General features: G+C 47.9%; 2 protein-coding genes and 1 pseudogene across 3 annotated transcripts in view; 1 reads left to right on the plus strand and 2 right to left on the minus strand.

The window, feature by feature from the left end:
* Positions 1 to 4,637: 4,637 nt before the first annotated feature.
* On the minus strand, positions 4,638 to 11,936 carry Pnma2 (PNMA family member 2). Of its 2 annotated transcripts, none has more exons than XM_028890008.1 (3): positions 11,827 to 11,936; positions 7,343 to 7,471; positions 4,638 to 7,066 (listed from the first exon to the last, which is right to left on the minus strand). In XM_028890008.1, exon 3 carries the CDS (start codon positions 6,671 to 6,673, stop codon positions 5,579 to 5,581), a length of 1,095 nt encoding a protein of 364 aa, XP_028745841.1. In that variant the 5' UTR covers positions 6,674 to 7,066; positions 7,343 to 7,471; positions 11,827 to 11,936; the 3' UTR covers positions 4,638 to 5,578. The 2 variants fall into 2 exon arrangements, with proteins under 2 accessions (XP_028745841.1, XP_028745842.1); XM_028890009.1 differs by lacking the exon at positions 11,827 to 11,936 and adding an exon at positions 11,285 to 11,393.
* Positions 11,937 to 12,168: 232 nt separating this feature from the next.
* Dpysl2 (dihydropyrimidinase like 2) overlaps positions 12,169 to 25,382 on the plus strand; it is a 100,025-nt gene continuing 86,811 nt past the window's right edge. The window contains exon 1 of the mRNA XM_028890023.2: positions 12,169 to 12,674. Within this exon, the coding sequence (XP_028745856.1) occupies positions 12,333 to 12,674 (342 nt within the window). The 5' untranslated portion in view covers positions 12,169 to 12,332. The remainder of the gene's footprint in view (positions 12,675 to 25,382) is intronic.
* LOC114707324 lies at positions 21,613 to 21,721 on the minus strand (annotated as a pseudogene).

Consider the following 25,382-nt stretch of genomic DNA (forward strand, 5'->3'; position numbering starts at 1 on the left):
AACACAGATAAAGCCACAAGACATGTGGCAATACATAGATGAATATAAATGGGCTAATTTAAGATTTAATTGCTAGCTATCAATAAGCCTGAGCCATAGACCAAACAATTTGTAATTAGTATTAAGCCTCTGAGTGATTATTTTATAAAAATGGCTGCTGCCCAGGTGAGACCGGGAGGGACTGAGAAACTTCAGTTTACAGATGACAGGCATTCAATCAAGACTGTAGCATGATTTTTCTTTGGACTGCCAGCTCACACACACAAAAAAAACCTTACTATTATGGAGACTTATTATTATGAAAGCTTGGCCTATAGCTTAGGCTTGTCCCATTAACTTTTATAACCGAAATTAACCCATTTATATTAATCTACATTTTGCTTCATGGCTTTTTACCTCTCTTCCATCTTGCACCTCCTGTTTCCTCTCTGTGTCCTCTAGCGATTCCCTGCTTCTTCCCAGAGCTCTCTCTGTCCAGAGGTCCCGCCTATACCTCCTGCCTAGCTATAGGCTGCTTAGCCTTTTATTAAACCAATCACAGTGATGCATCTTCACACAGTGTAAAGGAATATTCCACAACCCAAGACTCCGCTGGCCTTGGCCATTTGTGTAGCAAACCATGGGATGTCCGGAAGATCTGCTGAACATCGTGGACATTTGGTAAAACTGATGACAACCTTGCATTTAGTTTTGGAAGCAGAAGCTAGCAGGATGAACAAGCCTGAGTGGCTGGTGCAGCTGTGGACATCAGATGACACCAATGTTTAGCATGAATCTTAAAAGTTCTTATTAATAAAATCAAACCTGAGGCCAGTTATTGGGGTCAATGCTGGTAGATCAGAGAGACAGAACAAGCCACAGCTATCTCACCTTGCCAATTCCTCCGCTGGTCCTGTTTCCTCAGACTGGATGCTTCTGTGTCCTCATCCCAATGGCTCTCAGCTGAATTGCTGCTTAAAAGCCTGAATGCTTAACCAGCCAAATGCTGAACGAGCCAAACGCTTAACCAGCCGAATGCCGCTAGTTTCTGGTCCTCACGCCTTATATACCTTTCTGCTTTCTACCACCACTCCCTGGGATTAAAGGCTGGCTTTCTGGGATTAAAGGCGTGTGTCACCATGCTTGGCTGTTTCCAATGTGGCCTTGAACTCACAGAGATCCAGAGGGATTTCTGTCTCTGGAATGCTAGAATTAAAGGCGTGTGCTATCACTGCCTAACTAGTGGCTTTTCTGTTCTCTGACCCCAGATAAGTTTATTAAGGTACACGATATTTTGGGGAACACAATACCACCACACCAATGTCCTGAAACCTGCAGGAAGCTGATGGCATGGCCTGCAGCTTCCACCGGGGACACCTACTGAAGAGGAAAGTGAACTTAAGCAGTGGTTCAGGGATCTTGGATTTTTTTCCATCCTTGAGGGTTAGGAGTGGAGATGGGACATGAGATGAGAGCCCTTCCTGGAAGGATTTTGCTCACCTGATGGAGATGTGGAGCAGGGCATCCCTTGGGGGACTCACTCCTAATGGATTTGTCACAGTGTGTCTACACAATATGGAATGCTCTCCCAATGCACTCCAGAGAGGTGACACAACTTCAAGGCCTCCAAAGGCAAGCGGCACTCCCTCTGTACAGATCTCCACAGGATCTGTACAGATCTGACTTCAGCCCTGAATGCAGAGTCCGCCCTTAGGTCCTCTTACCCTTGGCATAACAAAGGCTGGAGAACCGCCGATCTGGGCTTTTACTTTCCTGAGCAGGTGAGTTGGTTATCTGCATCTGAACCTGTGCATTTAACAGGGAAATTAATGATGGGTGGGCCAAGCTCTGTCTTGCCCCTAGAGACACCACTCAAGTAGTTACTATAGTCCTCTGCTCACAGGTTTTCTTGCCTAGAAAAGTTCAAGGCCTTTGACTTTAGTTTAACTTTCTTTTTCTTAATTTTTTTTTATTGCTTTTATATGTGTGTGTGAATACCATGTGTGTGTTGGTACCTTCAGAGGCCAGAAGAGGGTGTTAGATCCCGTGGAGCTGGAGATACAGGTACATATGAACCACCAGATGTGGGTGCTGGGAACCGACTCAGGTCCTCTGGATCAGCAAAGGCTCTTAACCATTGAGCCATCTCTCCAGTCCCCTTAGTTTGATTTTGTTTTTAGTGATGAAACACCTTCAAACACTCACTCAGACATATTATATAGGAAGTAGAAAAAAAACCTCAGGATTTCACTAACTCTGATTTATTTCATAACTTCACAGGGGTAACATTTAATTTTTCAGCCTGTTAATAGGTGACAATGGTGAGGCCATTCTCAGGAACACAAAGCCACATGAAGTCAGGATACAATGGCCAATAATGACAATCACTGTGGTTAGGCGGTGTTGACAAATGCATTTCAGAAAGATAAAGCATCGCAGATGATGACTTTTAAAAAACACTTCTCTTGCAACTTCTTTTTCTTCAATTACACCAACTCACAATCCGGAAGAGCATGTTATCATTTCAAAATCAAGTCAACTAGGTCACCAAGCACTTCTGGAATATTTATCCCAGATGTGGAAGACAGCCAGTGCAAAGGAGCTAAAATGCTTCCCGGTGGGAGCATCACGACTGGCAGCCTGTTCCATCTCTACTTGTTTCCACACAGCCTGAAGTCAGGAGAGCATGCATTGAGCGGACAACAACTATCACGACAATACCAAGACCCTCAGTGTGGCGAGGGGTTTCTAACTTCCAAAACGTTACTTGAAGTGCGTAAAGGGCATTGTGCCGTTTGATCCTAATGGCAGCCCATTTTCAGATGAGGAAACTGATGTTCAGAGAAGCTAAGCCACTTGCTTACAGCACACAAGGACCGACCACAAGGCTGTGCATGAACTGGGCCAGAGCTCTGCCTGGCATGTAAGTGTTGTTTGTTCATGGTGTTCTAGTGCACTTGAACCTGGGGCGCACACACACAAGACACTACAGTTTTCAAGTCTACGTACAATTACAGAAAGCTTGAAAGAGGCACACCAGTGCCGGCAGGGGAACTTGGTTCTGCTGCAAATGGGTCAGTCTAGAAACAAAAGCAAGCTGGGTGAACACTGATCATGCTGAGACTTGGTCATCAGGACACTTTAAGCCACCTGCTGTGTGTTTGAGATTTAAGGAGTTTAAAATACTATTTGCTCAAAATCAGTCTTCTACTGAACTAGGAAAAACACGTTTGAGTGATACACAGCTAGGGGAGGGCGGGTTCCCAAGGTCCCTTCCGGGCTTCTGTCCAGGTATCACTGCTGAGCATTTTGGTGTTGAGACCATTGAACTCATTTGGCCTTTGCTTCTTTCTCTTTATAAAGAGTAACACAGCAACCCACACCAGTGACACACACCCCACAAACACACGCACCACTCTACAAAGAGTAGCTTGCCGCACAAATGGAGTAGGGTTTAGGTGAAACACACCTCAGCAGGTTGTGAGGTCCTTTGCTCTGCTTTGCTCACTGCTGCCAGTTAAAGTCTTTGTGGTTAAACAGACCAGAGTGGCAGTCACACCACTCCGTGCACGTCCAATTCTGTGCATGTCTCTAAACGTCCATCTTTTTCTCAAAGACATCTCTCTATGGCTGTGTACCTCTTGGTAACAGACCAGGTGAACCATCCATGGGTCGAGAGACTGACATTGCAGCTCCTTCTGGAACCATCTACATGAAGTAGAAGAAAGGTGTGTGGAGGGGGACACTCTGCAGGTGACATTAGAAACCCAAAGGCATGATGGTCCTAATTCATCTGGTAGAGGAAGGCCTGCTCCCAGATCCCTAGTACAAGGCCTGTGACTGCTTAACTATGGATGAGAGCTGGAGGAAGTTTCCAGAGTCTAACAGGATTTGCTGATTTGAGACAGGAAATGTCCCGACAAGCCACTCCATCTCATCTTTCAAACTTTATCGCAAAAGCTGTTTATTTTTTTCTTTAAATAAGGTCAATTCATTCTTTTATGGTATGAGTCAACACTGGTCTTCTTGATGTGGTTTAAAACATTACGTGTGTGTGTGTGTGTGTGTGTGTGTGTGTGTATAAAATGACAGCTTGCAGGAGTTGGTCCTTCCACCATGGGGACCAAACCTTCCTGCAGAGGGACACAGAAGAGGAAGAGAGAAAGCCATGCCTTCTTTTGTGGTGGCTCTGTAGTGACTATACAGATAGCAGAGATCCTGGGGAGAAAGGGTACACGATCTCGTTAAGGGGATTAGGTGAATCCGCCTTCCTAATGGGCAATCCATCAGCCAGGTGATGGACCTTCCCAACAGGATTAACTCTTATGTTTTGGTTAGTTTGGAATGTTAGGTCTCCACCTAGGCAAGTGGTAGATTCCATTTTTCTGACCAGAAGACAATGGTTTTCTCTCTCTCTCTCTTTTTTTTAAATTTATTTTTAATTAATTAATTTATTTTTTGGTTTGTCGAGACAGGGTTTCTCTGTGTAGCTTTGCGCCTTTCTTGGATCTCGCTCTGTAGACCAGGCTGGCCTCAAACTCACAAAGATCCGCCTGCCTCTGCCTCCCGAGTGCTGGCATTAAAGGTGTGTGCCACCACCACCCGGCTGGTTTTCTCATAATGAGACCCAGTAAAGCCCCAATCAAGGCCACTATAAAATTCTCTCCTCTGAAGAGGTAACCCTAAAATCATTTAGGAGATGGGCTAAAATTGGGGAACAGATATAAGCCATTTTTATCATGAAAATCTAGCGATCTACTTCTAAAGCTATTTACAAAGGGATTAGTGTCTGGCTGAGGTCCCAGTCCCACCCTAAAGTGTAACCTCTATGAAGGTGACAACGAGAAATCAGGGCTCCTTTGTGGCACTCGTGAGTCAGAGAACCCACTCTTGAAATGCTCCTAAACTGCCTTCTTTTTTTTTCTAAAGATCTATTTATTTTTATTTTATGGGTGTGCTCTGCACGTATGTATGCATACCACATGTGTGCAGTGCCCAAAGGGACCAGAAGAAGGTGCTGGATCCTCTGAAACTGGAGTTATGGATGGCTGTAAACCACCATGTGGGTGCTGGTTTCTGAACTCCTCTGTAAGAGTAACAAGTACACTTAACCACTGAGCCATCTCTCCGGCTCCTGCTTTGCCAGTTTCTAATTCCTGTTCACATCATTACCCCCTCTGAAGAGGCTGGCAAGCAGCATTACCAACCCAGCTATCTGGCTGACCATTGGTGTGCTTAAAGGAAACTAATGTACAGGAGTTTTAGGTATTTTAGGAACTTGGTCTTGTATTTACTAACAATCTACTTTAGAGTCCACCAAACCAATCTACTTAGAGCCCAGATGGGACACTAGTGGTGGTACATTCCTCTAATCCCAGAACTCATCTTGGGAGGCCTGATGCAGGGAGAGAGCAAACTCAAGGCCAGCCTGGGCTCTATACAGGTGAGACCCTGTCCAAACAAAAGAAAAAAGAAAAGACTTGTTTCTAATGCTTGTCTTCAATCCTGTATATTAGAGAAACCCCCCACCCTAACAAGATGAGCCTTGTCAAGCACTATCCCTGCGCCCCCCAAGAGGTGGAAGGAGTCGGGGTAGCTCTCAGTTGCTCCTTGCACTGTCCCAGCGGCTATAACCCTCTCTTTCCCCTGACTCCTCCCTGCTCTCATGTTCAAAGTAGGCCTCTTCTTCTTCTTCCTCCCGTATCACCTTCATCAGCTGCAAAAAGGTGGGTAGTGGGCCCTGATCCTTCAGCTCCCGGAGCCGGCACCAGAGAACGTTGTTAAGGTTGGCCCCAGCCATGACCTGCTCCAGGCGTACCTGGTCAGCAATGTTTCGGGGAATAGCCCGTTTTTCCACAGCTCTTCGAAGCAGAGTTTCCAGCCGGAGCACGTAGGCTGAGATTTTCTCCCCTTCTTGCTGATAGGTCTTTAGGTATTTTACCTGCGAGGACCTACGGCTCTCCATACTCCCGAACACCTGCTTAAAGGCCCCCAGACACTCTTGCACAGTGGCAGATGGGTTGTCCGCCAGTACGATGTGCATGAGGTCCAGGGCGGGGCCACGGAGGCTCTCCATCATCCACTTTTTCTTTTCTGCCTCAGGGATGGGCCACTCTTTGGCTATCTCTGTGGTCTGTTCAAACCAGACCTCAAAGGACTCCTCCTCTGGGGCAGGTACCGTGCTCCCAGAGAATACTCGCAACTTACAGTACCTCACAGGCAGCAGAGACCTTGGGGTCTGAGCCATTGCCTGCCCCACCAAATGGGCCAGTAACTCAGACGAGGAGCAGCTCGCGGTGGCTGGAGTCACTCCCTCCTGCTTGAGGGCTCGGAACATGCCTGCAACCGTCTGCCCTTCTTTTTCGAGAAAGAGGTTCAGTCTTTGGAGAAACTCAGTGTCCTGGTTAGCGGTCTTAAAGATCACTTTCCAGACACCCCCTTTCCCCTGCACCTCACTGGGGACCACAGACATATCTGTGTCCTCCAGGAGTTCTAGTAAAACAGCATTGGTGTTGTCTTGCTTCTGGAATATCTTGCCTAGCAGTTTGTAGTTGCCCACACACTTCAGCGCCTCCTGAAGGACCGCCTGGATGTCAGACTCACCGCATTCCGAGGGTATGCCGGTCACCATCAGTGACTTCTGGTCATCCACATTCATGATCTTAGACCACTCCTCCAACAGTGCCACTGCCATCGTCTCAGGATACGCTTTTGCGCTTAGGCCTGGCCTGGCTCACAGCTCAAAGCCTTGTGGGTGGCTTTGTCCTTTTACTTAGTATCAAGAACCAGGCACTCACTTCCTGGGTGTCTTCAGACCCTCGGCAAAGTTGATGGATACTACAGGATGAACGGGGGTGGGGGTGGGCTGCAGTTATCAGCCCTGTGGCTCTGCAGTGGGTTCGATGCTGTTTCTGAGAGCCGTAGGCAGCTGTGTGGTGCTGACTCTCGTCACTGTGAGGCACCTGGGATAACTGCTTTTCCCGTCATCTGCTTCCTGTCACTTCGGCTCTCTCTAGTCAGTGGGGAGGCAGCGTCCACTCTAACACCCAAAGCGCTGGGGAGTCACAGAGCAAAATGGCAAGGACTCCTAGGGAAACAGAGGTTCTTTTTTACTATACAGACCTCTACTTCCCAGGACACACCCACATTCTAGTTTGAAATGGGACTGGGGGCGGACCAAGGGCTATGACTCCCACTGCACCTGTGTCTACCCGACTCTGGTGAGCTCCCTTCCTTCCTTACTGTACTTTTTGCCTGTGGGGACCAGCTTAAATCCCATCTCTCCACCCTGAAGCCCCACCAGTGGGCAGGATTCGAGACCTCCACCATTGGAAAGATGAGATCAGGAGACATAGTTAAATACCTGTTTATATGTTCCAGAATATTCCTCAAGAATCAAGGGGCCGAGTATTCAGCTTCCAGCTCAGGAAGATGTCTCCCACCTCCATACAATAGTGTGTACGTGTTTTAACTTCAGCCAAATCAAGCTGTCCTGTACACACAAAAATGAATAAAGTGTTTTTAGGCCAAAAATCTAGTAATAAAGATTAATGCATTTAATAAAAACGTAACAGTTCAGGAAAGGATAAAAAAAGGTGAGTCCTGCACAATTTAATGGAACATCCTAAAGAAGATAGTTGCTACACTTCTTTGAAGAAAAAGCCCACCTAGTTCTGGGGACACTCTTCAGTCTGCAGAAGGCTTGCCTGGCATATATGCAGGAAGCCTGGAGTTCAAGTTCCAGCACCACATAAAATGGGCGTGGTGGTCCATGCCTGTAATCCCAGCACTTGGGAAATGAAGGCAAGAGGGTCAGGAGCTGAAGATCATTCTTGACCACATAGGGAGCTTGAGGCCAGCCTGGGCTACATGAGAACCAGCTTTAAAAATAAATCCAACTGTACTGTGTGTGGGGGCACTCCCAGCATTTGTGAGGATGAGGCGGGAGGATGGTAAGTTTGAAGTCAATCTGGGCTACATAGAGAAATCTTGTCTCCAAAGAAGAAAAAGACATACACAAAACTAAACAGAATCATTCAAATGATTTTAATGGGTATAACAGAAAAAAATGGAACCTCAGAAAAATAAGTGCACTCTGGAGTTACGAACCAATCGTCTTTGGTTGTGTCTAGCCTGGCTTTTCCAGGGTTACACATGGTAAGTTACCAACCCAGCTCTTCCTGTGGTGCTTTCAATGAGAATGGGCCCCATAGCTCATGTATTCAAATGCTTGGTCCTTAGTTGGTGGAACTGTCTGGGAAGGACTTTGGAGGTGTGTCACTGGGGGTGGGCTTTGAGATTTCAAAAGTCCACACCATTCCCACTGTCAATCTTGGTGCCCTGTGGATCAGAAAGCTCTTAGTTCCTGCTCCAGACCGTGCCTGCCTACCTGCTGCCATACTCCCAGCCACAGTGGTCATGAACTCACCCTCTGAAGCTGTATAAATGCTTTCTTCTCTAAGTTGCCTTGGTCATGATCCTTTGCCACAGAGGCAGAAAAGTAACTAAGACACTTCCTGTCATTTAAATTGGACTGGGCCATTGAGAGAAAAGCAAAGAGCAGAAAGCATGCCCACACCAGAGTGAAGTATCCATGAAGCAGCTTGCTCTCCAGGGAGAGGGAGACCTAAGAGTGTAAAAGGGGGTGGTCCTGTGACAGCATGGTCACTTAGCCATGGGGATGCCTTCAGAGAAGCACCTTAGGTGGCTTTCTAATTGGCTGAACATCACAGAGTGTGCTTATGTAAGCTAAGAGATTCGTAACATCACTAGACCACATATTCTTATGGAGTCACTGTGCTATACCAACTGAAATGTTGACTTGACTGTGCCTTTCAGAGACCTTTATAGGGTGTATGTTAGGATGCTACAACCATTTTTACCCTTAGCCCGAACATTTCCCATCAGTCTGAGGGAGGCCATATGCCAGAGATGCTGGCCATTACTAAGGCAGCGGCTGCCTCAGGAGCAGCTTCCATCTTCCTGGAAAATGCTAAAGGCTGCTCCAGTGTGCCAGAACCAGGGGAGCAAGATGCTATCTCACCCTGTGCCTGGGAGCATGGGGACCTGGGACCAGTCCAGACCTTAGATTTCCTTGTAAAATATGGGAGTGAATTTCCTTCTCTTGGAGTATTTGGAGGAATCAGAAATGTAAAGAACACTGGAGGGGCTAAGAATGTAGCTCAAGTTGGTAGAGTGCTTGCCACCATGCAGGAAGTTAGACCCCAGCGTTGCATAAGCCAATAGTGGCAATGCCCATTACCCCAACACTTAAGAGGTAAAGGCAGATGGATCAGACATTCAAGAGCATCCTTGGCTATGTAAGGAGTATGAGGTTAACCTGGGGTTATTTACAGGACCTTGTCTCCATAACAACAAAAACAACCAAACAAAAGGCTTTGAATACCCAGATCCACAGAAAAACTGTCATACTAAAATTGATTAGCTTGTGAGGCCTTCCCCTGAAGGTAATCCTGCCTACAAGGGATGGCTTTCAAAAAAAGAAAAGAAAAGAAAGAAAGAAAGAAGCCCCAAGTGTCTGGAGAGATTGCTCAGTGGTTAAAAGCACAAGTTTGGTTCCTAGCAGCACTCATGTGGTGATTCACAGCTTCAGTTCCAAGGAATCTGACACCTTCTTCAAGGGTCCCAGGCATGCATGTGGTGCATGTACGTGCATTCAGGCAAAACACCCATGTACATGTATATATATATACTGAAAATTAACACACACCGGGCGGTGGTGGCGCATGCCTTTAATCCCAGCACTCAGGAGGCAGAGCCAGGCTCTGTGAGTTCGAGGCCAGCCTGGTCTACAAAGTGAGATCCAGGACAGGCACCAATACTACACAGAGAAACCGTGTCTCAAAAAAACCAATAAATAAATAAATAAAGAAATAAATAAACAAACAAACACACACCCCAAAATTTAAGGACCCCCCCCCCCGGGCGGTGGTGGCTCAGGCCTTTAATCCCAGCACTCGGGAGGCAGAGGCAGGCGGATATCTATGAGTTCGAGGCCAGCCTGGACTACCAAGTGAGTTCCAGGAAAGGTGCAAAGCTACACAGAGAAACCCTGTCTCGAAAAACCAAAAAAAAAAAAAAAAAAAAAAAAAAAAAAAAAAAAAAAAGACCCCCAAGTGAAATACCCTTGATGTACAACAGGGTCATGAAAAAATGTTTGGATGTGAGAGATCGCAAGGGTTTCGTATTTTTCTCACATAAAGGGGGCCCACAGGATAACCTGTTAAAGGAACCAGACTCTGAGGTCAAAGACCCCACTTGAATTACCAAACTAGACACATGACCTTCATAAAATCCTCCTAAACCCCTATCCTAACCTGAAAGGCTGGAGCGATGAAAGCCCTCATCTCACAGGGCCTTGGTGACGCATTGGCAAGAGAAGCTACTGGAAGCTTTCAATAAAATGCCAAGCACATCCGGTGCTGACGTCCAAAGGCCCTACGCACATGGGGTCCTCTCAGCTCCTACATAAGCTTGGGGTGGAGTGTGTGTGTGTGTGTGTGTGTGTGTGTGTGTGTGTGTGTGTGTGTGTGTAAACTGTGACTCCATCCATCAAACTATCTCCGGCAACCGGGGGCGTTGGTATCCGCACACAATCCTTCCCTAAGCAAAGGCTGACAATGGGCCTGATTTCTTGGTCACACCGCCCGGTGAGAACATGCTGCAGTAAACTGTCTGTCATAGACCAAACCCATTCTCTTTAGTGAGCATGCTCAGATCTCCCTCCGGGGGGCCCCTAAAGGATGGGTTCTTCTGCAGGTTTCAGCCACTTTGGAAAAACGGGGGGGCGGGGGGGGCTAAATCCACCAGAAGCAGAACCAGGGGTTGAGATTAAGCAAGGAAGGGCCCAAAATTAGAATGCTGGTTGGAAAAGCCTCCAACCTGGCGACCGTGGCTGGACCGCGCTCACGCGCCCCCCCAACACACACACACACCCTCAAATCGTCACACACTTTGGCTGCGCATAATTCACAGCATGTAATCCTCCCCTAGGCCTCGATCGAGCGACCCTTAGCTCAAAGCGCTGCCGCCCTAGAGAAGCGGCATCTGGTAACCGCGGGGCTCTGGCGCAGTATGCAACAGGGCGGGGGAGCTAGGCGGGGCGTCCTGAAAACAAGATGTGCCTGAAGTGAGCTTCAGTCTGCTTAGTCCTCAACCATTTTGGGTGGAATGGTGGTAACCAGGTGTGCGTGTGTGTGTGTGTGTGTGTGTGTGTGTGTGTGTGTGTAGTGGTGGGAGATACCAAATCCGACCCTCCTGGGCCTCTCCTGGGGCAGTAGCCTACCTGCAGGGCATGAGACCTTCAGATAATGTTGAGGGTCCTCAGTTTCTCCGTTGAGGAGCAGTGCTGTGATACGCAGCCTGAATTCTCCTCTACGCCCCCATGCACCACAGGCCTGCATCTTCCTCCGGGTCAATTCCTCCCTTTCGCTACGCCCCTCTGCTTTTTTCCGTCCCCGCCATGTTGTGAGCCCTACCTCCCAACCACCGCGGCTGCAAGCAGCGAGATTATTCTCCTTTTCCTCTGCTCCTTGAAGTCCCCCCGCCCCGCAACCCCCAGGTCGTGGGTAAACTGAAGCTTTGGTGTCGGGCACTTGGGTGTCTGAGACCAGCCCTTGGCTATTTCCAGCATCACCCCTCCCCAGCGACATAGCATCCCAACGCCCGCAAGCTTGACCCTTGGCTCCCCCAACCCTCCGCCCTCAACCGGGGACAGGGGAGCTCCAGAGCCACCTCGCAAAGCAGCGAGGCAGGTGGAGGAGAGGGGTTCAGGGCCAGGATCTGCGCGCTCGGGTCCTCGCCCAGCTGTAGCTGTCCAACACTCACCCTGGCGCCGAGAGCTGTCTGCTGGGCGGCCGCTGCGCATCCATTAGCGGGTGGAGTGGCCGCTTCACTTCCGGAGCGCGGGCTCCGGGTGCCCCCCACCCCCTTGTACCCTCCCTTCTCTGTCCCCTCCCTCTGGGTCCCCTCCCTCCCTGTCCCTCCCTCCTGATCGCGCGTTCAGCCCGCCCCGCCCCGCCCCGCGTTGCCGGGAACTAGCATCCTCTGCCGCAGCGACCGCCCGCCCAGATCCAACTTTGCCGCTCGCTCGGAGGTGGCGCGGCGGCGCCGGGGGGCGTGGGCAGGGAGGGAGAAAGCAGGGTCAGGAGGAGGGACCGTGAGGGGTGGGTCGCCGGCTCGCCAGCCCTCCATCCTTTCTGTGCACCTTGCGGTAGGCAGGGAGCGGCAGCCGCGGCGGCAGCTAGAGGCTAGTGCACACCCAGCCAGGGAGACTTAGGGAACCACAGACAGACGGACGGACCGAGAAAATCCTCCCCAGCGCCCCCCGAGCCATGGCCGAGAGAAAGCAATCTGGGAAGGCGGCAGAGGACGAAGAGGTCCCTGCCTTTTTTAAAAACCTGGGCTCGGGCAGTCCCAAGCCCCGGCAGAAATTCTGCGGCATGTTCTGCCCGGTGGAAGGGTCCTCGGAGAACAAGACCATCGATTTCGATTCGCTTTCGGTGGGCCGGGGCTCAGGGCAGGTGGTGGCTCAGCAGCGAGATGTCGCCCACTTGGGCCCGGACCCGCACCGGCAGAGCCGGCGTGCCAGCGGGGAGCCATCTGTTGAATCGGGCCGGAAGGTGGAGATCCGGCGGGCCTCGGGCAAGGAAGCCCTGCAGAACATCTACGATCAGGTTGGTATGGGGGGGTGGGGACGGAGAGCGGGGCTGAACCCTGGCATCTCGCGGAGGACCGAGCATCCCCGCGTGGCGACCGGCACGCGGCGCTTGGAGCTCTGCCTCCCGCATCTGCACGCGCACCGCGCCCTGCCCGCCCCTTCACCGCGCAGGGTGCGGCGAGGCACGGGTTAGCCGGTGGGCGTCTGAGCGCCCACAAAGGCTGCCCTCGCCTCCTTGTGCCTGGGAGGTGGGGAACCCGCGTCAGGGACCAGCTGATCCCTGGGCTGGAGGCAACGAGTGGCGATTGGGGTGGACCACTGTGCCGTTCTTAAATCCTCCCGGGTGGCATCCGATTGCAGCTGTGGCTCAGTGCCCCACCCTTTTTTGATGCAGCTCAAAGAGCGCAGTGGTGGGCTGCAGTCAAGGCCAGAGGACTTTCCTGGGGTCGAGGGGGGAAGGGCTCACATGGCTCCTTGGAGTGGCAAGGTCTCCGCCTTCGGAGCGCTCCGCACCGCGGTCCTGAGCTCTGAGGTCAGGACCACGGCCAGCGCCCTGAGCCTGTCACCAGTGCCTGGACTCGGTTCACAGCCAGTTAAGAGTCGGGGAGGCCGTGATGTCACCGAGAAAAGCTAGATAGCCCATGTGGAGAACAAAGTTCTGCTAAGTGTCTCGGCAAGGGCTTCCCAGAGCGCTTCCCCAGCGCTGTTTGGGAGGCACTTTGGGAATGGGGAGAGACTACGTGGATGATATTCAAAGAGCCAAAAAGGAAAAGAAAAAAGAGGATGGGAGGGGAAGAAGGCTTGCATTTGGAGACAAGACTCCCTGATTAGAAACAAAGAAGGCTAGCCTGGTTATCCGTGGTCATAGAAAACGTTTGACATGGTCCAGTAAATCACAGCAGTGCACATTTCAAATCGAGTGGTCTTTTCACACACATGTCCCTCTGTTTCAGGGTGACGTTTATACTCGTGTATTTTTTTTTCACAGCTTTAATGTCTCAGCTGATCATTTATAGTGCACAGTGCCTTAATGCTCAATTGCTGCTTCTCTCCCATGCCCGTGGTGAAGATCAGAAACCAGTCTATGAATGACTTTATATTGAATCTCCATGTGCCTTCCCTTCTAGGGCAGGAGGAAGATTAGTCCTAAAAGTGCTTCCTTTCAGACAGCCACTGGAGAAGTTGGGGGCAGTTTGCACATGCTCACTGTGGGGCTTGTCCGGAGAATGCTACAGAGAAAGCCTCAGGGAGCAGCTCTGGGGCAATGACTGGGACACCGGGTCCCTGTGTCCTAACGCAGCAGAGTGTTCTAGCTTTTGACTTTCTTAGGACCACTTCTAGAAAAAAAAAAATCACTTAATTTACACCCACCCATCCTCTGATTTTTAAATTTATATTTCACTAAGAGGCGACTGGAATCTAAATCCAAAAAGCTTGTTTTGTTCCAAGAGAACAATTGAAAAGTTTCTTCTTTCTTTTTTTCTATCTTTCTTCTTTTCTTTCTTCCCTTTTCCTTTCTTTTTTTTCATTCTTTTTTGAGACAGAATCTCATTCTGGACTTGAACTCATGACAATTCCAGTGCCTCCTGGGTGCTGGGATTGCAGATGTGACCCACCATGACCACCAGCTCTGTCTATCTATCTATCTATCTATCTATCTATCTATCTATCTATCTATCTATCTATCTTTTCTTTCTTTTGTGGTGCTGGGGCCTGAACCCAGGGACTAGTGTGTGCTTAAACAAGCATTCTATCACTGAGCTACATCCCTAACCCAGATGTTTCAATATTGTACCTTGTAGTAAAAATGGGGTAAGTATAAAATGAGTCCTCATGGGAGCACGTTGGTGAAAGTCAAGACCACGTTGCACCGAGTTTGAGTGAGTACTCTCAAGTCAGACATGGTGTAGGGTCACCCCGACAATGTGCAGGAAACAGAACCACACCTGGAGAATCTGTAAGAGGAGACGTGAAAGTGGCGGATGAGGTGACCTCTGCATGACAATGGAAGAGCCACTGGCTGGGTGACTGGAGGGATTGTTGGAACACACCCTAAATTTAACATAAACTCTAACTTGCAAATCTAGGGAACACAGAGGGGGCAATTTGAAGACAAAAGCACCAGATCCAATCCTTAGTTTTAACCCCTGCAAATCCGTCTCTGCCTCAGCTTCCTGATCATTAGCTCTGGAGGTCGGTTCTGGCACAGGCTTTCAGCAGCCCTCTCTGGTTCATTTATCACAAAAGGGCCATTCCTGTGGGACTTGGTCATTCATAACTAGCAGCATTTACCCAGTGTGGTGCTTACAATGGATGAATTTTTCATGTTTCACAAGAGCGTGTGCATATATGTATAATGACGGTGACTTCAGAAAGCACAGTTGGCTCACTGTTTTGACAGAACCAGTGGTCATTACTTAGATTTAGCTCATCAGCAGGCTGTCTTCAGGCTTTCAAGGAATTCTTCTAGAAGCTCTGGCACAGAGAAGGGTAGATGGAGTGGGCCATGTTCCCTTCCCCTCCCTTGAATCTGTTGGTAAGGGGTCAGAGTTGCTGGGCATGATGGCACACACCTTTAATCCAGCACTGTGGAGGCAGAGGTAGGTGGCCTGGGCTACACAGTGAGTTCTAGACCCACCAGAGCTACTTGGCAGCATCCTGTTTAAAAAAGAAAGAAAGAAAAAAAGAAAGAAACAAAGGGGAAAAAAGAAAGGACAAAGGAAGGAAGAAAAAAGGAAAATAAAAGAAAAAAGTATTTTGCTCACCTATGACACCAAGAATCCTCTGTTGTAGAAAGGCCAGAGCAGGCTCCTTAGCCACGTAGCTCATGGGCGATGAGAGGGCCTAGTGAATACATTCCCAGGGACTATCGACACGTGATGCACAGAGTGAGCAAGCCATGAACACAAAACCCTAGGAGTAGCTTGCCCCAGGCTTCCAGGTTTGGGGGAAGGGAAAAAGCCAGTAGAGGGGTTAGGAACGAGGAGAGTGTCCATCTTCTTGCTTCTCTTTCCCGTGTGTGCAGCCAGAGGCCGGTTTGGGCTGCAATGATACCATACTGATCCCGAGCCTCTTGGGATAGAGAACAGATGGACAGCTGTTTCGCTGTGTTTGTCAGGCTCACATCACTATAAGAAAACACCTGGAGTGGGACACTTATGAAATAAATGCAGATAGATCTGCTTGGGCTCATGGTTCTGGAAGTTCAGGCCCAGGATCTGGTTGCCTTATGAGACTGGCAATGGGGATATAACATGGAGTAGGGGGAAGGAGGGAGGAAGGGAGGGAGGGACAGAGAGAGAGAGAGAGAGAGAGAGAGAGAGAGAGAGAGAGAAGAGAGCACATAAGCCCCTTTAAGGGCACACCCACAGTAACCTTGGGAGTTCCTATCAAACCGTACATCTTAAAGGTCTGTAATAGCACCTCCCCAAGGATCCAGAGTTCACCTACAAACCTTTGGAAGACACTCAGTGCTTAACCATGGTAGTTGCCCTGCTTGCTAGTGAACGTGGGTCTTTGAGCCCCACCCTTTCTCCTGGGATCCTTCTCTTCTAGTGGAGATGCATTAGGTCAGAAACCTCCTCTCATCCTGGGATACTGGATGCTGAGCCCCTTCCAAAGAACGTCCAGGCCCATTTAACCATGAACAACCTGTGCAGACCACAGAGGTGGGGAAGGAACTGTCCTCTGGTCCAGGACAAATGCCAGTGAGTGGGCTCTATAGAGCCCTGCTGAGCTTGGCAGCATCTTGCTGTGGCTCAAACATATCCCCTAAGACCTTTGCTGGCAACTTAATTCCTCGTGTAGCGCCATGTTGGGAAGTAAGGCCAGTGGGAACACCCTATCCTTATGCTCTCAACACTGAGGACTCAAGAACCTGAGACTCCTGAGTTGCGTCACTTTTCCTCTTTGGCCAATGTGATGCTTTCTCCCAGGTCACATGGCAACGATGAAGGCTCACGGTGTGTAACCTCAATCTTAGACTTCCCGGCCTCTAGACTCAAGCACCAAATGTCATTCTTGTCTAGGGCTGGGGAAATGGCTCAGTCAATAAAATGCTTGCTGCATAAGCCTGAGGACCTGAGTTGATCACCAGTGCCGACATAAAAACCTGGGTGTGGGCTGGGCACGGTGGTGCACACCTCTAATCGCAGCATTTGGGAGGCAGAGGCAGGCAAACCTCTGTGAGTTCAAGGTATCGGTCTATGTAATACATTCCAGATCTGCCTTGGGTACACAGTGAGATGTTGTCTCAAAACAACGCGGTGGATTGTGGTGGTGTGTGTTTGTAATTTCAGAGCTGGGGAGACACAGCTGGGGAGATAGATCCCTGTGGCTCACAGTCAGCCACCCTAGTCAAAGCAGCAAGCCAGAGGGCTTAGTAAGAGACTTTGTCTCAAAAAAAACCAAGATGGATGCCTCCTGGAAGGATACCTGAGGTATCTGGCTTTCATACAGTGTGCATAGATGTACAGTCACAATATATGATCATGCATGCAAATCTGCACATGCGCATATAAATAAATACATAATAGAATAATATGAAAACAAGAAAAATGTCCTTGTTATAATTCCCAACTCAGGTATTCCGTTACAGTAGCACATAAAATGAATCGAGCCAGTCACCACACCTATACAATGCTTTCTAAGATTCCTTTCCAGTCTGGATCCATAGCCCCTCTCTCCAAGCTGACTCTTCCTCAGCCTTGGATTCCCAGTGTTCCACAACACCATCCCCATCCCATCCTCCTAGGGTAACCTTTCTTCCTCCAAAGGGTGCCATGTAGCAGGAATCTTAAAACTCCTTATTAATAAAATCAAACCTGTGGCCAGTTATTGGGGTGAATTCTGGAAGATCAGAGAAGCAGAACAAGCCACAGCTACCCTCACCTGGCCAACTTCTCAGCTAGTCTTGTTTCCTCAGACTGGAAGCTTCTGTGTCCTCGTCCCAATGGCTCTCAGCTGAACTGCTGCTCGAAAGCCTGAAGCTTAACCAGCTAAAAGCGTAACCAGCCAAATGCTTCTAGTTTCTGGACTTCACGACTTACATATCTTTCCTTTCTACCATCACTCCCTGGGATTAAAGGCTTGCTTTCTGGGATTAAAGGCGTGAGTCACCATGCTTAGCTGTATCCTTGAACAGATGGATTTCTGCCTCTGGAATGCTAGGATTAAAGGCGTGTGCTACCACTGCCTACCCTCATGTTTAATATTGTGGCTGTTCTGTCTCTGACCCCGGATAAGTTTATTAGGGTACACAGTATTTTGGGGAACACAATACCACCACGGTGTTATGTTCTAAATTCCTTCTCTTCCCCCCTCATAATCCCCTCTTCCATTCAACATTCCCAATTCTGAGCAACAGCGAAATCCTGACGGTTCATAACCAAGCTGTCCCTTGAGATTCTTGTGTGATGACGGATGTGTAGTGGAGGTTTGTCTGGGAGCCTAGAACCAGGCCAATAGCTTCATACTCTTAGTGGTCCTCCTGCCTCAGTCTTCCCAGTGCTGGGACTACAAGTATGTTTCTACTTCCAGCTTTTATGTGAGTTCTAGGGGTCAGCTTGTAAGACAAGCACTTCATCAACTGAGACAGCTCCCCAGTCTTTTCTTTTCTTTTTTTTCTCCTAAAGATTTTATAATTCTTTAAATCACAACAAATCATCAGCAACTTAAAAATTCTTGTCCAGCTAGTAGGTGTGCAATTAGCTAACTAACTGTAGAGGAAGAAGTGAAAGGCTGAGCTCAGATGAGACAGGATTCTCCAGCCTTTTGCCTAAGGCCTAAGCTGACTGAAGGCCTGCCAGCCTGCCAGCTGTAGGCATCACTCCACAACAGCTCAAGAGGAAGGTAATGGTTACTCTCCACCACCAGCCAGCCCTGGACAGACTCCATGCTGTAGACATTAAGGCTGGGCAGAGCTGTTGCTGTTGCCCTGACAGCAGCAGGCAGCTTTTAGGTGTCCTTTGGTACAAGAGTCCCTTTCTACTTCCTTGGGAAGGGAGGGAGAGTCTGAATCGACCACTGTTTGAACGTCACCTGTGTTGTGTCTTTACCTTGGCTGTCAGAGCTCAAATGAGGCTTGGTCATTGGAGCAGTGAAGAAAGACGTCACCCCTGCACTGCAGGGGGCGGTCCTGTGACTAGAGTGGCGGCCTCTTGGTTTCCCCCTCACCCCGGCCTTGTTACTAGCTGGATAATGTTGGCACATGCCTGCAATCCCAGTGCTTGGGAAGTGGAGGCCGGGGAATGAGGGGTTCATGGTTAGCCTTGGCCATGTCTAACCTGGAATTATGAGACCCTGTTCCCAGCCAGCGAGATGTCTCCCTGGGTAAAGGCACTTGCAATCAAACCCGACAACCTGACTTCAGTCCCTAGAACCCCCACGGTGGAAGGAGAGGACCAACTCCTGCCAAGTTGTCCTCTGACCTCCATGTTGGCTGTGGCTGACACACCTGCTCATACACACAGTGAATGAATGTAATTACAAAGTTTTAAAAGGAGACCCTATTTCTATGACTCATGACATCGCTGTATTTCAAAACTAGGAATGTGCTCCGAATAGGTAAATGTATAAATTCTTAAAGAAAAATAAACAAGCAAACAAACGAAGCAAAAAACTCAACCCATCACTTACACGTCACATCCTGACTCTCAACCGTGACTTGTCCCACGAGCGTCTCCATCGCAGGGTGTGCAGCCGCATCCCTTTGAAACCTTCCCTTTGGTAGACGCGCTGTCAACCTCCTGGAGCTAAGGAAGGGGAGATGCACGGTGTTTACTGACCTGACTGCTTAGGCCTTGATAACCCGGGAAGTGCATGGACAGGGCTTCGAAAGGAGCTGTCCTCATCTGCCCTGGGTTCCTCCCAACTTGTGCTGCAGCTGGGGTCCACAGTGTGTCATGAACTTCAAGTGTGATTGACTTCTACTGGCGGAGGACCTTATATCCCATTGAACGTCATAGCTTTCTGGGGCAGGCCTGGAAGCAATGTTTGTGTGTTCTGTTAATCCTGCACTGACTTTATGAAGCATGTGCCACTGGGACCCTTATCTTGCAATGGAAGTATCTGAAGTTAAAAGCAATGTCCTAATGAAGTGCCAAGGGTGGGATCTGAACTTAGAACTAGGCATCTGAGAACTTCTTAATCACTAAGATGTACTGAGCTGTTCCCTGCCCTCGCTTATTTGACACAGGATCTCATTATGTAGCTCTGGCTGGCCTGGAACTCACTGTGTAGACTAGGCTACTCTTGAACTTTTAGCAATCCTCCAGCCTCTGCGGCCTAAGTGCTAGGAGTAAAGCTGTATACCGTCATGCTTGGCTCTGAATCATTTCCTACCCATCTCCGAAAGAACAATTACTGCAAACAAGTTCTGAGTGACTACACTTTTTTACTATGCACTCTTCAGTGTCATTTATCAAATGGACCATTGATTTGTCTTTATGAATGTGCTCCTAATGAACGATATTCTGTCCACTTATTTTTAAACACAAGAAGTATCTTCAACTACCCCTGGGACACAGGCCAAGTCTCAACAGCATGAATGACACCCCTTTCTAAGATTAGAGCTCTGTGATGACAGTGTACCTTTTCCAGTTGCTGTCAATCATTGTCTAAGGCAGCTGGAACTGCTGTAGCAGATGACTATAGACTAGGCTTCTGGAACGCCAGGCATTCATCCTCACAGCTGTGCACTCTTGAAGTCCAAGATCAAGAAGCTTGCAGATCCCCTATCTGGGGAGAGCGGCTTCATACTCCTCATGTGGTGGAGCAGACTCTCTGTTATAAGGACATTAATCTCACCGGGCAGTTCCAACTTTATGATCTAACATCTTCTAGAAGTCTCTCTCACCTTGGTGTGTGTGTGTGTGTGTGTATGTGTGTGTGTGTGTGTGTGTGTGTGCACTTGCCTTTTCTGAATATTTCATGTCCACAGAGGCAAACAATATGTGGCCATTTGTTTCTTCCTTATCTTACTGAGCGCAGTATTGTCGAGGTTCACGTTGTAGTTTGTGTGTGTGTGGTGGGGGGAGTTTTCTTCCTTTTACTGGCTGAATAATATGCCTCATTTTTGTGCTTTTTTTTTTTATCTGTCCCTTAATGGGCAGTAGGGTCATTTTCACCTCTTGGCAATTCTGAATAACTTGGTGCCTCACAGTCTTCTCAAAGTAGAACCATGTTCTCCACTTTCTTGGATTCTACCTTAGGAATTTAATTCCTGGGCTCTACGGTAAATAATTCTAGGTTCAGCTATTTTGGGAACAAGCCCACTCCTTACATTTTATGTCCTTGAGAGTGTGTCTGCAGTTTTTCCAACACTGGTTATTTCACTTTCTGTGAGTTTGTGGGATCTCTGGGTGGTTTCATTCCCATTCCCAGTAACACATTGTCCTGCTTGCTGGGTGTTCATGTGTCTGTCTAAAAACACCTCTGTTTTTAAGTTTGGTCCCTTGTCTTGTTGAGTGATAAGAATTCTTTACATATTCTGGATCCTGCCTCTTTATTGGATAGATAATGGTTGTTTAGTGCTAATTCTGGGTATCAAACCTAGGACTTTGCACATGACAGCCAAGCCCTCTATTCCTCAGCTGTCCCTTCAGCCATGGTAGATGGTTTCTGATAATATTTTTTCCTTTTTCCGGTTACTTTTCACTTTTTATTTTGTTTTGTTTTTAGTTATGAGCACATGTGTGTCTATGTCTCCCTGCGTGTGCATCATGTGTGCAGGTGACCTCAGAGGTCAGAAGAGGATGCCGGATCTCCTGAAATGGGAACTACAACTGGTGGTTGTGAGATGCCCTCATGGTTGCTGAGAACCAAACCTCAGTCCCCTGGAAGAGCATTGAGCCATCTTAACTTCTGAGCTATCTCTCCGGCCCCCGTTTTTTTTTTTTTTTTTTTTTAAACTTTTTGCAATAGTTTTTTTTTTTTTTTTTTTTTTTTTTTTTTTAAGCCTACAGCACCTGGTATTCCCAGACAGTCTCCCATCCAAGTACTAACCAGGCCCGACCCTGCTTAGCTGACGAGATCAGGTGCATTCAGGGTGGTATGGCCGTAGACTACAATAGTGTTCTTGGAGGAGTAAAAGTTTTAAATTTTAATTTAGTCAACTTCTCTGCTTTTGCTGCACTGCCCTTTGCTGTGCTCAGAACTACAGAAGTGCCTGGAATCTTTCCTGGAGCTTGGGGCATCCCTCCCGCAATCACTGTCACACCACTGAGTCCTCAGGGAGCCTTGAAATTCATTTACAATAGCTGGGTGTCCCCCAGAGGCTTTTTGCTCTGAATAATGAGCCTTCTATCTTCTGGTCCTGCTCATATAAAAAGGACTCCTTCATTATTCCTGTGCATATGCACATCTAATTATATAACTATGATATTTAATATATGCAATAGACTAAAATTGTGTGTACATAAACTGTATACTTAATAATATGGAAAAATTACTTCCCAAGCAAACAGCTTTGGAATGCCAGGGGTGGTGCTGAGAAACAGTGACCAGCAAGTGGAACTTAAAACTATTAAATTTGGAAAACTGTATTCACTGATTTTTTTTTCCTATTGGAGTAAAACATATATAACGCAAAGTTCACCATCTTAATGATTTAAGTGTGCAGTTCAGTGATAAGTGCAAACATATGTTTGTTTATTCATCAGAATCCTTTGCAGTATGCAGATCTGAAGCTTTGTCCTCACCACACTACTGTTCTTTGGCACAAACACACACACACACACACACACACACACACACACACACACACACGAACTTGGCAGCCCTGGTGTGTTCTGGTCTCTAAACTCTCAGCACTGCACGTGTGCCCTATCTGGAAGCTGCACCGTTACATTCCTGTAACTGGCTGCTTTCACTCACCATGACAACATGTTTACTCGCGTTACAGCATGGACAGAGCTGCCTTCTTTAGACTGAATGCTATTTCATTGCTAAGATTACATTTTTTGTCCTCACGGTGCTGGGATGAAAGCCAGAGCCTTGCACATGCTAGGTAAGCACCTTCCACCAAGGTATACTCCCAGCCAAAAACCACATTCTATTTATCCATCCATTCACTCACCTGTCGACATGCTGAATCATTTTGTTATGAATGTGGTGTGGAAATGTCTCTGTGAACTCCTGATTTCAGTTCTTCTGAGCATCTACGCAGAGGTGGAGTTGCTGGATCATTTGATAACACTGCTTTACTTACGATTTTTATTTCTTGTCAGACAGGGTCTCGTATAGTCCATAGTGAGCTTTGAACTCATTATGTCACAGAAGGTGACCTTGGACTTTGGGATCCTCCTGCCTCTGCATCCTGAGTGCTTCCAGGCATGTGCCACCACATCCAGTGTATGCAGCTGGGGATGGAACCAAAGACTCCTTTTGGAAGAGCAGTCAATGCTCTTCATGGCTGAACCATCTCCAGGCCTTTATTTTTTTAAGTGTATATTTGTGTGTGTCTCTGTGTGTGTATGTGCGTGTGAGTGCATTGCCCGAAGAGACCAGAGGCAAGGGATCCCCCTAGAACCTGAGTTTCAGGTGGAGCCATTCAATATCAGTGCTAGGAGCAGAATTTACGTCCTCTTCAAGAGTAGTGCATGCAATTAACTGCTGGGCCATCTAGCTAGCCTGTTTTTAGTTTTTTGAGGGGCCACGAAATGTTTCCACAGCAGGTATGCTGTTTTATCAGTAGAGCAAAGGGCTCCTATTTTCCCACTTCTTAGTCTTTTAAAATCTTCTCTCTCCCTCCTTTCCTCCCTTTTCGTCTTCCTTCCTTCTCTTCCTCCTCCTCATTTGAAATGACATCTCACTGGGTTGTCAACTCTGGTCCCCAACTCTTGGGCCCAATCAATCCTCCTGCCTCAATCCTGCTCCCTCCCAAGCAGCTGGGAGTACAGGTGTGTACCACTATACTTAGCTGTTGTTTTTGTTTTGATAGTAGCCATCCCAGTGGGTGTGAATTGGTATCTCATGGTGGGTGTGATCTGCATTTCCCTAATGATTTGACTAGAGCGGTCAATCACGCTTCCTGGCCATTTGCACATGTTCTCTGGAGAAATATCTGTTCACTCCCTTGACCCTTTTTTTGTTGTTGTTGGATTGAACAGTTACTGTGTTATAGAAATGTGCCCATGTGTTATTAGTAACCACTTCACAGACATATGGCGTGCAAATATTTTCACCCTTTCTGTAGTTTTCTTTTCATTGTATTGATTATGTACTTTGGTGCAGGGAAGTTTTAAAGTCAATTTTGATTTTGGAAGCTACATGACAAGATGACCTTAGATGACACTGATATGCTGTGGTTGGAGTTGAAAGTGAACTTACCACTGCCTAGAATCTCCTGGAAAGAGAGTCTTCATGAAGAATCGTTTAGATGAGGTTGGCTTGTGAGCATGTCTGTGGGGAGTGTCTTGACTGTTCACTGATGTTAGAAGATCCAGTCCACTAGGTGGCGCCATTCCTGTTATAGAGGGGTTGCCATCTTCCTTTGCTCTCCCTCTCCCTCCAAGACCTCAAATAACCCCAGCTGGCCTTGAACCAACCAGCTACGTAGCTGGAGATGATCCTGAACTCCTGATCTTACTACTTCCACTTCTCACCAGGCCTGATTTGTAGTTTTTGTCTCAATGGAGTGTGAAAATGAGGTTTGGAGTGATGGATTCTACTCTCTCGTGTTTTATCTGTTTCTGTTTTAGAACAATCTTGGTCTTGCATTGTCAGTCACAGTCCATCCCTGTCCACCCTTCCTCATCTCATGCCCCACCTCCCTTCAAGGCTGCAATGAGATTTCCAGGCAGGACCTGCTTTACCTCCTGACCTTGAGCTTGTCCATCAGCAGAGAGCTCCACCACGGAGGATTAATTGCAGCACATCAGCTAAGATATCTTCATAACGGCATTTCTTACAATAACCTCCAACTGGCCTGTGGTATTTTTAGTTGTGTCCTCATTGGGTATAGTCTGTAGTTATTATGGATCATTCAATAATTAATCACTGAACGGAATTACCCAGGTTTAGATAGAATCTTCTAGAGCAACATGGAAACATTATAAAGCTTCTTAGGCTGTCTTAGGATGAAACACTATAACCAAGAAGCAAGCTGTGGAGGAAAGGGTTTATTGGCTACACTTCTACATTGTGATCTGTCACTGAAGGGAGACAGGCAGGAACCTAGAGGCAGGAGCTGATGAGGGGCCACAGAAGAGAGCTGCTTACTGGCTTTCTCCACTTGGCTTGCCCGGCCTGCTTTCTTATAGAACTCAGGACCACCTGGGGTGGCCGCACACACAATGGTCTGGGCCCTCCCCCGTCAATCATTAATTAAGAAAATGTTCTACAGGCTAGCCCATAGCCCAACCTTATGGAGGCATTTTTCAATCGAGGTTTCCTTCTCTCAGACGACTATAGTTTGTGTCAAGTTTACATAAATCTAGCCAGCACACAGGCCAAATAAGTCTCTGGGCACCCCCCCCCCCAATGTTTTAAACTCAGTCTTTAAGCTAGTGGGTTCCATCATGACACTGTCATTCATATGTACCGTTGGACCTTGCTTATGTTTGTATTTCCTCCCCCTTTTCGGGTGTCTGGATGTTTTTAGGTTAGTTAAGATGTAAAGCCACTGGTAAAACTCACAAATGTGCAAGTCCCTGATATAAATGAGATATTTGCATAGAACCTGCACACCGCATCTTGTCTACCTCACACCAGCTGCAAATGACCT

The sequence above is a fragment of the Peromyscus leucopus genome, chromosome 9, assembly GCF_004664715.2.
Source record: "Peromyscus leucopus breed LL Stock chromosome 9, UCI_PerLeu_2.1, whole genome shotgun sequence".
In the NCBI taxonomy this organism is placed as follows: Eukaryota; Metazoa; Chordata; class Mammalia; order Rodentia; family Cricetidae; genus Peromyscus; species Peromyscus leucopus.